Genomic DNA, 12,116 nt, shown 5'->3' on the forward strand with positions numbered 1-12,116 from the left:
GGAATTTCAACTAGTAAGAAATCAATTATTGATATCTGTAAGGTGATGATCACCTTACCTTAGGCTGCCATTCAAAGTCAATTGTTGATATCAATAATTGATTTCTTACTATTGAAATTCCAATCAAGAATTCGTATTTCTGTGATGTCATTGTTGATATCAAGTTTTACCCGTGGAAAGTAATTCCTGATATCAAAAATTGCCATAGAAATCTAATTCCTGATATCAAGAATTACCATTTTAACTAGTGAAAATGTAATCGTTTATATCACATTCATATCCTAGGAATAAAAAAATAAAAAAAATTTTTTTAAAAAAAGTCTTTTAACCGGCTTGCCATAGTGATGTGTGCAGTAATAAGATGAGCTTACGCGGAGGGATACAGTGTGAATGAGGCCAGAGCGCAGCGGCAGCGCATTACTACACCTCTATCCCGCGGTGGGTCAGTCACTCGCTCACTCACAGGAACAGGTCCTGCGTTTATACGCCAACACATAAAACACAACCAGCTCTCTGCATTTGATTTTACACACATTTACCGGACGGACATTGCTTAACGATGGTGAGTTCAGCCTGACATTTATGTCGGTTTTTTCCCTGCTAACGGTTTAGCCACTTTAGCATCCTGTCAGAGTTTGACAGCTAATTATGTTTTTACTAATAATTTCGCTTTGTCTTTAACAATATAAAATGCATTAATAGTGTTTTAGCTTTACTGAATGTTTAGCTATACTTAAATATTTTTTTTAAACAAACTGCTAATTAGCCAGTTAGCGCTACCCAACAGATGCACATCAACGTGTGATCTATATTATAAGAAAACCATATATTAATCAATACGAATTAGGCAAAAAGAGATTTTGCAAAGGGATAAATGAATAAATTAGTTCCGTTGCGTTTTAGCGCGTTCCCGCTGCTGCTCTCGCGCCAGCTGAAGTCTGTCAATCACATGCGCACCAGTTTCTGTATTAGGTTTCTTGCATATTCTTGAACACAAACTTGCTGTTTTTGTCACATTAGGCTCTAGCTGTTGCGAATGCATATGTGAACTGAAATGCACAGCATGCACGGTGTCTGTCCACAGCACTGACAGCTGTTTAGTGTATGTTAGATGCATTATGATTGCGAGTTTAGTATATAAAGCATCATGCGTGTTGAATTCACGCAGTGCTTCTGCTCATCTCGGTGTGTGTGAACAGTGACTGGCTGCTAATTTTACATGGGCTGAGCTCATTGCCTTAACAGAAGGATAAGTGTGGGCGTGGTGGTGTAAAAATAACCATCAGCAAAAGCATATGCGCTCAAGTTCCTCATTTCTGGAAGAATCTGAATCGCTCTTAGCTTGTTTTGCCTCAAAATATTTGCATTGCATGCACGTTCACTAAGTTTGCAAACGTCCTGCGGATACGAGGCTGTTTGGCTGTTGCATTTGCATGGGCCAAAGTTGCAACATGTAGGGTAGCTGTTGCACACTGCTTGGCCAAAAAAACTGCAGTTTAGCATCTTGCAGCCCCAAATGATCATAGCTGTGTAAGGCATAAATATGAATGGAGTGCACAGTGAGGTTGCATATTGCAGCAGGCTGAACTGCAGTGAAGGATCCTGGTTGTCCCCCTCCCCCTTTCCCCCTGCATTGAACCAAATCATAGCTGGTGCAGCAACACGCTGACACTAAATCTGCAGTGCAGACCAATGGCGTACTTAACTAATAAGTGAGGTAAGCATCCGCTTGGGGCCCCAGGGAATCAGGGGGCCCAAACAAATACCCAGAAGCCTATATATAATATATCATTATTTTGATGTGTATATATATTTGTATATTCAGGATGTCATCATTGAAGTTTTAACGTTAGTATTAGGCCTACATCTTCGCGAATTTGGGGCCCCCATATCAGGGATTATTGCACCATTCCATTGGTACTGCATATGCTTGGATTTCCCTGGGAATTTTTTCAGTTGTTGCCGCAGGTTGAAAAATTGTTGCCCATTGACATACAAATTTGCTGCTCTGACCCCGCCGCAAAAATTCAGCAAATAAATGTGCCGATCTAACCCACCCCCTCACTGGAGAAAATCGCTTTGGGCTAGTTAGCATAAGGAGTTTTAAAGTCGTCATCTGATTTAATTCTACAGGAGAAGTGTGTGTGTGTCGCGTTCTTTAACGAACCGCCTGGAAACAAAGCCTTAATGACGCCAAATGGAAGAAGAATGCCGTTGTATAATTTACAGCTGTGACAATAACGCTTATCAGGATCAGCTAAGCATTGGATTTTTTAAAGTATGTGAAGTTTACGACATAGACTCTTTAAAATAGGTCCAAGAGTTTTAGACCCTGGTCGGGTTTTGTAGGGACTTTGACTTTACATTTTCATACATGACGCCGAACAAAACAAACTGTTATTGGTTGCTTTATACGTCGGTCAGACGTCCCCTTGGGGGGTCTTTGTCCAACGAAATCTAATATGGAGTTCAGACCTTCTCCCCGTCAATCTGAAGGTCTGGCTACGCGAGACTAGCTCTGTGTCTGACAGGTGTTTCGGCTAGAAAGCAGGGTTGTCATTCATTAACACTGCCTGCTGTGTGTTGTGTTTGTCTCACGGAAATCCTGTATAATTAAACCAATCAGATGACGACTTTGAAACTCTTAAAGAGTTGATCATTGTCTGTGCCTTATGCATCAGATGCTCAGTCAACAGTCAGTGGGTGTGACTTCTAAGGCTGAGAAAGCTAGGAAAGGGACATTTAATCAGTTGGTCAGGGCTCAACGATAAGGACCGCCCCAGGACAATTTACGGACGTCACTGACCCAATCGAGCCAGTGCTGCATTGCCACGAAAGAAATGGACACGTGAATGGACAAATTCACATGAACTTATGTGAAAATGCCCGTCTTGCTGAGTATCCTAGTAAACAGTCGGTTATGGCTTAAGTGAGCGTAAATGGTCAAGAAAGAAAACTCATCTGTAATATTCGATATGGACATTAGCTCTTAAAGTGACAGCAGCTTAATATTCCTGCTGCTCTCTATGTTTTTAATGTTTTTAACAACAAAGGACATCGAAAAAAAAACCCTCACTTCTCTTGACTGAATAACTTTGCTAAATATAATATACAGTGCAGATTTATTTTACATTTAATTACTTTATTCAATTTCTATACCTGAAAACTACTGTTAGATGGTCGCCGTGATTTTGCCAAGACATGTTCCTGGATCAACATTCCTGTAGCAAAACATAATCCTAACTCTATTCCACCACTAAACCTAACCCTACCTATAACCTATCCCTAAAATCAGAGGGAAATGATAGGCGAGTAAGAATTGTGTAGAAGCACCTAAGCCTTGTTATAAGCTTAAACTTGAAACTAACTGTAAACTCGTCCTTCAAATCTGATTGGTTGATTGGAATGTTGTTCCAGGATCAACAAGGATGTTGATCTAGGCACATATTCCACTTGGTGAAATCACAACATTCACTGAAAATCCTGAAAAGTACTGATTATCTAATTTGTTCCTTTGTATTTATTAATGCTATGGCTATTATTTGTTCTTAGTTTATTAATGCCTGTTTACTTATCTCTAATAATATTTGAGATTTATATTATTATATTAGGCCAGTTGTTTTTGCTTTGGAATCATAATCATAATTTACATATTTATTTACATATTTATTACTTTTTTGTGGGGGGCCAGTGAAAATTTTCCAAGGCCAATCGGGCCTGTAGAAAAACTATTTGGAATTAAGCATTGTGTTAATTGTTCATTTGTAAATTTAGTTTTTTAAATTTGTGAATTTATTTTTCATTATTCTATTTCACACTGAGAAAATACAACATTTACAGATTACATTACATTAAGATTTGGCGTACGGTTAATTTACAATTGTAGAAAAAAGTTGAGTGTTGTGAGAAAGAGAGAGCAAAATAAGGTTTTACAAAGGTCAAATAACTTGTGCGTAGTTGGTGTGTTGGAGACCCATGCCTGGAATTGCTTAGGGCCCCAAAATAAGTCCACCCCTTGTACACACACACACACGCACGCACGCTCTTGCTCATCAAATTGGAAAGCAACTCGGAGAGGACTCTTGTTGCATGACAAACATTTGTCCCATCATGCTCCACTTAATCCACAGTAATTGCTGCAGTCATTGAAATGCGGTAACAGTCCTGAGAAGCGTTGCGCAGAATATGTTAGCCGGCAGCAACAGAGACGGCAGCCCACCCGCATCCAAACTAGGCATTTAACCAATCGTGTAGCTGGTCCTGGAGGACATGTCCACCTGAGGTCTGATACAGGCTGCATGTTTAACATGTCAACCTTTCTCGCTCGTTGTGAGAACTAACCCGTGCCACACCCTCACCACACACGCGTCAAAGTAGCCGGAGCAACTTTTCTCTCATCATTTACTCACCCCACCCTAGTGTCGTTCCAATGCAGTATTCTCTTCGTTCCTTTTCGGACCACAAAAGGAGAAATTTAAAAATGTCCCTCTCGCGCTCATTCATATAGTGGCAATGAATAAGTGACCAGCATCAAGCTTTTAAAAAAGATGCAGAAGTATCACAGAATGATCCCATGCGAGACATTTCATATATTCCAAGTGTACATGGGTGTATTCGATAGGGTTTGGTGAAAAACAAACCAAAATGTTATGTTATTTAATGAAAGACTCTATTAGCACCGCAGTTCACCCTCACTTGCTAGAAAAAGCACACAATTTATGAGAAATCAAGATGGATAAACACAGAAATTAAAACATGCTCATCATTGAAGAGGTGTGTTTAAGTCATTATTATGTTTTTAAATGCTTAATAGATTAAAACATTAGCATCGTGTCATTAACCCCTATGCCTATTTGAGATCTATAAAGCACTTGAGCTTTGCATAGGAAGCTCATACTCATCGTGTTCAGAAAAGTCTAGTTCCTCTTCCGCTTTTACAGTACAAAATTTGATTAGAGCTTGTGTGCGCCTGTTATTGGGGTAACCATTTATATCAGCTGTTTTCTCATCTCACAAATGGTAAGCCAAATGCATTAAAGCTAAAGTCAATGCCTCATGTGGATGAGTCAGACCCGTGTCCGCTGTATTCTCATAGATCATTTTACACCCTGTCCATTTTAAGCTCCAAGCTTTATGAATCACCCGTCTTTGAATGCAAGCCAGCATGTTCTTCTGATGGCACGTCTCACAAAAGTCACAGCTGAATCACGCCGAGTGAAGCACGTGCACCGATGAATCCTCTCGTCTTTAATAATTGAATAATGAACTCCGTGTCAGAGAGAAGCGCAATCATTTTAAGTGTGTCGCATTCATGACCCCCTAAGTGGCACTGTCTAATTATAACTTCCGTGGATATTTTTAAAAGAGTATTTTTATGCACGTCCTTCATTATACTCATTTAGTCGGAGGTGTGTGTGTGCACTGCAAAACTGGAGCTTGTCTTGTAGTGATGTGACACTGAGCTGATTGACTTTCTCTTCCTCTCTTTTCTAATTGCAGGCAGATCAGCTGACCGAGGAACAGATTGCTGGTGAGTGAACTCTGACAGTCATCTTCAAAATGGTCACTAAGGCCACTAATGCTGTCTTACACGACATAATCAGCACGCACAAGATAGCAGAAGACAAATCACGTGCCTATAGAAGCTTATATTGCAAAAGATTGTGCTGATAAATGGGATTATAAATATAACTCTGACCTGAAGAACATGTTAAGACGGTGTCCCACTAGCCTACTCCAAGCAACTTGATTAAGAATGGAAGAGGGTTGACAGACTAATTCACTGCCCTTGATTTTTTTTTTTTTCTTGAGATTCATTTTCAAGTAATATCAGCTGAACAAACGTCTAGTGCCGTTATTTTCGATCAGGGAGCCGGGTCGCAAGATGGCTTAAAATAATTTTTAAAAAGACAAAGCAAATATTAAATAAGCTAAACGATATAAATTCATATGAACTGACATTGTTTATTTCAATTAATTCCCTTAGCAACGTATTTTTTTTTTTTATTTCAAACCAGTGTTCCCACAGACTTGGAAAACCTGGATATGTGAGGGAATTTTAAAAGCACAATTTCTAGACCTGAAATTCTGTAATTAATATGTATAGGCTAATTTTCATAAGTTATAAGTTGTCAAGCTCTGAAATATGTTAGGTATAAATTGCTGAGAAGTTGCTATTTGCGAGTAAAAAATAAAAACGTCTCCCGAAACAACTGGGAAAATCATGTAAATTGACTAGTCATAAAAATAAGATAAGAACCATGGAGAACATGCAGTTCTTGAAACTTCTGGAATTATTTTATTTAATAATTTTAATATATTGGTTTGTGTAGTTTTTGTTAACTATAAAAAAGGTTAAACACAGCAGAAGTACCAGAAATATCCTGTCCTTCGAAGCCACTGGTCTAGTGGGATGCTGACCTTACAGTGGTTGCACAGAATAGACTCTGCACTCCTCTAATGTTCATATGTTTAAAGCTGTAACTGTGCATAAGTCGTAAGCTGTAACTATGAGGATAAGTGGTAAATTATGTTCTGATTGACACTTGACCATGCTACTTTCACTCTTTGCAGTATACTGTTGGTAGAATGCAAATTTTCTTTATGCAAGGAGTGCCAAGATGACCTACTTGCCAAAGTGTGCAAAGAGGGTTAGACTTCAAAAATAAAGCTCCTTTGTCACTGCAGTGTACATGTACTGTACTTACCATGTATGTCATTCAAAACAGAGTTCAAGGAGGCGTTCTCACTCTTCGACAAAGATGGCGATGGCACCATTACCACCAAAGAGTTGGGCACAGTCATGCGCTCATTGGGTCAGAACCCCACTGAGGCTGAGCTCCAGGATATGATCAACGAGGTCGACGCTGATGGTAAGACCAGGAACACTTTTGTAACATTCCACAGTCCCGCTGTTCTTTCTGTTTGATACGATAAGTGCCTTATGTTAGTCCATTAAAGTTATGTGGCTTCTTATGTAGCAGATGCTTTTCATCTACATCAATTTACATTGCAATACCCTCGCAGATCAAGGGTGTCCAATCCTGCTCCTGGAGGGCCACAATCCTGCAGAGTTCAGCTCCAATCCTAATCAAACTCACCTGAACCTGCTAAACAAGGTCTTCTGGATTATTATTATTATTAGAAACTCCCAGGCCAGTGTGTTGGAGCTAAACTCTGCTGGATGTTGGACCTCCAGGAGCAGGATTGGACACCCCTGTCCTAGATCAAGCAGGTGTTAAGCCCTGTTCACACCGCCAGCGACTTAGTCGCTGCATGTTGCTAGACTCTACTGTGAGTTGCTTGTGGGCGTTCGTAGTGCTGTCGCTCTAATGTTATTGGTAGACTGCATGTCTGGCCATATCTATTGAAAATACAAACACAAGTGATATATAAAACTAAGATATCATTCTAATTTGACTTGGAATTAGGCTTAAAAGAATTAAAAGTAACATTATGCTGTTGGAGAGTGTTATTAATATTACCACAGCAGTGATCAGTGGATTAAATCATTAACTAGATTAACGATCGACCAATCAACAAATTAAACTCACTCATACTGTCATAAATTACTAAAACGTCATTCAAATTTGACAAATAATACATTTTCTTGTCCCCACTATTTAACATAATGCAGGGGAAACTGTAAAATGATCTGCAGTGCTAAACTGGCATCAAAAAATTACAATACACAAACTAGCAATGTATGAATCAAACTCACTGAGACTGTCGACAGGTCACTGTCGCTCGTGTCACCGGATGCCGCCAGCCCTCCATTGAAATGAATGGGATCGTGTCACTTTGTCGCTGCGTGTCGCTGGCGGTGTGAAACGGGGCTTTAGGTGTTTTTCTCACGAGGGAAGAGTAACATTGGCGAGGATGGTCCTGTGAGTCCAAGGCTGCGTTTAATGTCACTTTCAGACATACACTTGCAAACTTCCTTAAGTGCTTCCCCTTTGAGGAATTTCCGATGCCATTTTGAAGTTCCAAATCGATGGAGGTAGACTGTCATCGATTATGTCGTCTTGCCGTTCTAGCCCTAGTTTAGAAGTTGTCAGGCTTCTAGAACAAGCACTTCTTTGGAAGATCTCGACATAAGCTTGCCAAAGTTTGCAAAGCTCATGGCATAGAAACTTTGAAAGATATTGAAGAGTATTGCCTGAAGCAGATGCACTGGTGCAAGGATATGAACATAAAATTTTTATTTTTTATTTTTTATTTAATCTTGTGGTAAATAGCAACAACATGGTACTTTCTGTCCACAGGCAACGGAACTATAGATTTCCCAGAGTTCCTAACCATGATGGCGAGGAAAATGAAGGACACGGACAGTGAAGAGGAAATCCGAGAAGCTTTCAGAGTCTTTGACAAGGTGAGGAAATGTCACCATTAACAGCAGCTGCCATGAAGTTGAAACCAGATTAAGCACTGAACCGATTCATGAATAGTAATCATTAAGAATTTTAATGAATGTACAAGGTAGATACTTTTGAGCACAAGAACGTGCCGTTATGCAGCATCAGGTTTCAGCATACAAGGCTTTCTTAAAAACGACAAGTGGACTAATCATCCAGGAAAACTGTGTAAGCTGCTAGCGTATGGAGTGTTACGTAAGGACTGTGCAGGTGTGTTTTCCAGACAGTGGGTTAGATTATTCACCATGTGGGCTCAGGCTGCTTCAGGCCGTTGGCATAAGAGCGTGCTTCAAACGGCTTCAGTTGCACTTAGGTTCTCTTGATTGCTTTACCTCTTGCTTTGATCAAAAATAAAGCCGGCTCAACATCGTGATGTCTGTCAGCCATCGCGATGGACGATAGCATCGTCTATCGGCCCAACCCTAATTTGAAAACGGCGTTTTCACGTTGTAGTGTGGACCGTGAAAACGGAGGTTCTTGAAAACGATGATGCATGTTTGTGACGCATATTGTGCCAATAGATGTTCATGTTTATACCGGTATTGTGACCGTAATGTGCTATTCACTTTCACACAGTTTGGTAAAATATGTTACTTTGCACATTCTTCATATCACAGTCTTGCAAAGTTGAATGAAAATGTACTCGCATTTGCTGTTATGCGACAAAATATGAGAGTAGTTGCGTTTTAGACCAAATATATGGTGACTGAGTGCGACCTGGACGCATCAGTGAATGGTGAGATATTTTGCTAAATAAAATGATCCTGCCAGAAGAATTGCGTGATAACTTTATTATGTCTTTTTGCGCATATCATCTCAGTGAGCTTTTTTGAGGATTTAGGCATGCGCAGTGAGGTGAATTTAGCATTTTCCGACATTTTTGTGTGGACGAGAAACTTTTGGAAAACTCTTGAAAAAGCTAGTGTGGACAGAAAGTGTTTTGAAATGAAAATGCAGTTTTCAAATGTATCTGGATTAATGTAGACGTAGCCTGAGACGCTGGTAACCTACACGCATGTAAATAATTAAAGCGCATATAAATATATATATGTGACCCTGGACCACAAAACCAGTCACATGGGTCAATTTTTCGCAATTGAGATTTAAACATCATCTGAAAGCTGAATAAATAAGCTTTCCATTGATGTATGGTTTGTTAGGATAGGACAATATTTGGCCGATATATGACTCTTTGAAATCAGAGGGTGCAAAAAAATCGAAACATTGAGAAATTCGCCTTTAAAGTTGTCCATTTATGTTCGCGATTGTGCTGCATTCACTCACAAAAATAAATGTTTTATATATTTACGGTAGGAAATTTACAAAATATCTTCTTGGGACATGATCTTTACTTAATATCCTAATGATTTTTGGCATAAAAGAAAAATCAATAATTTTGCCCCATACAATGTATTGTTGGCTATTGCTACAAATATACCCGTGCGACTTGTGACTGGTTTTGTGATCCAGGGTCACATATGCGCTTTATATGCTAAAGTATGGTTTTTAAATGGTTTTAAGATACCATGCAGCCTTAGAAAACATGTAATAATGCGGTTCATGGATTCTCGTCCGTGGAATGCACCACTTACGGTATTTTGCCGGTTACTCTACATGGGTAAGTTGCAATGAGGATTTTTTTTAAATCGAGTACTCTAATTTAATTGAGGAATCATGACGGCCCTTACTTATAGTACACCACAAAAGCACCTGGTGTGTGATGAGGCATAATATTCTCTTCTCAGGATGGAAACGGCTACATCAGTGCAGCCGAGCTCCGTCACGTCATGACCAATCTGGGCGAGAAGTTGACAGACGAGGAAGTGGACGAGATGATCCGAGAGGCGGATATCGATGGAGACGGTCAAGTCAACTATGAAGGTGAGCAGCTGTGGCGCATGTTCCCATTCAATCAGGAACGTTTTATTGCGTAACCAGAATGACACTTATACAAACTTCATTTATTTAGATGGAGGTTGTTCACTGTTGTGTGAATTCATTTTTTAATTAGCTTTCCAGAGAAAGTGTTTTGTCTTTACACCTGCATTGAACGTTCAACACATAACCTCTAGAATGTGATGGTGTAATGTAATTCAGTGACAGTACATGGGTGATGAATTCATCAAAGAACCCTGAAAAATGTTTCAGGTATACACTAAAATATTAAGCAGCACATCTGCTTTTAACATTGATAATCATAAATTTCATAAAAAATACATTTTAAAATGTGTTCACATTTAAAACAGTTATTTTAAATTGTAATAATATTTCACAATATTATTGTTTTTATTGTATTTTTGATCAAATGAATGCAGCCTTGGTGAGCAGAAGAGACTTCTTCCAAAAACATTTAAAACATCTTACTTTTGTTGTGTTTATATATTTATTTAAAAAGGTTATATATATATATATATATATATTAGGGCTGTCAAAAGATTAATCACGATTAATCGCATCCAAAATAAAAGTTTGTTTTTAATAATATATGTGTGTGTACGGTGTATAATTATTTTGTATTTTAAATTTTTAAATGTAAATTTTTTTTTTTTTTTTTTTTTTTTTTTTTTTACCAAGTGATTACAGAAACTTGAAAATGAACTTTCAAATAAAAAAGCAACATAGAAAATGTTTGGCCAAAGGTTGCTAAAACCATTCTTTCATAATAGAAAGAAAAATCCAGTCAGTGTCAGGAATCATTAGATTACTATTACCTGTCTTTCTGTCTCTTTTCACAGAGTTTGTCCAGATGATGACTGCAAAGTGAAGGATTGTCTTATCCTGTATCTCTCTTTCTCTCTTACATTGCTTGTCCTACTAAGATCACTCTGTCTTTAAAAAGAAAAAAAATCTAAAGTTTACTTCAGAGAGTATTAGAATGTCAAATTCTGTGATCTCTTACCAAAAAAATCAAAACAAACAAAAAAAAACAATTTGTGAAATATACTAGCAGAATTGTCCCAGCAGAAGTGAATGGACCAAGCATAACTGCATGAGCCCTTTTGGAGCAAACGTCTCCAGACCTGACAAAAAATTTGAGGACAGAACGTCTCTTTTAGTCGCACACGAGTTGAAGTCCATGCCTAGTACGGCAGCGTTTAAAATGCAGAGAACATCTCCTTTCATGAGTGTTCTTTCATCGCTCCAAAATAGAGTAACTAAATATTTTAAAAAAAAACTATAATAATAATAATGCTAAAACATTGTGGTAATTAGTCCAGGGTCACAGTGCTGCCTTCAATCTAAACTGAGCGGAAACTTTTGCGTGTGACCCCTGTGGTGAAGTCATGCTTTTGTGTATTGCCTTCTCCTTTTAAAGACTCGGAACGGAACGAAAACTGGATGTTTATGAAGACGTGCATATTGTAAAAACCCGACGTCATACTCATACTCTGTACGCCGTACGACTTGAAGAGTGTCTTTATGGGCTGTAAGGAGTGTACTTGGTTGCCAGTGGTTATCGTCAGCTGGTTTAAACCTTTATTTTAATGTGGGTTTCGTCTCTGAAGACTTCAGACTTTGTGGGAGCGTGGAGATGTAAAGTATGTACAGCAGAATGTGACAGAATGACGCAAATAGCATAACTGTAAAAATATAGTTACTTAGATAATCATTATGCTTTATAAATGTACCGTTCTGCAATATTAACGTCTGGTAAACTTTGCATTGCATATTGTTATTCTAGTTAGGTCTGTGACTTTTGTT

At 38.6% G+C, this 12,116-nt stretch overlaps 1 protein-coding gene across 1 annotated transcript; it reads left to right on the top strand.

Annotated features, from left to right (window-relative positions):
- Positions 1-383: 383 nt before the first annotated feature.
- calm3a (calmodulin 3a (phosphorylase kinase, delta)) lies at positions 384-11,353 on the top strand. Its single transcript, XM_079886912.1, has 6 exons — positions 384-562; positions 5,500-5,530; positions 6,729-6,872; positions 8,265-8,371; positions 10,160-10,295; positions 11,150-11,353. The coding sequence occupies exons 1-6, from the start codon at positions 560-562 to the stop codon at positions 11,176-11,178; spliced, it is 450 nt and encodes a 149-aa protein (XP_079743038.1). The 5' UTR covers positions 384-559; the 3' UTR covers positions 11,179-11,353.
- The last annotated feature ends 763 nt before the right edge of the window (positions 11,354-12,116 follow it).

The sequence above is a fragment of the Squalius cephalus genome (genome assembly GCF_949319135.1).
Source record: "Squalius cephalus genome assembly, chromosome: 11".
In the NCBI taxonomy this organism is placed as follows: domain Eukaryota; kingdom Metazoa; phylum Chordata; class Actinopteri; order Cypriniformes; family Leuciscidae; genus Squalius; species Squalius cephalus.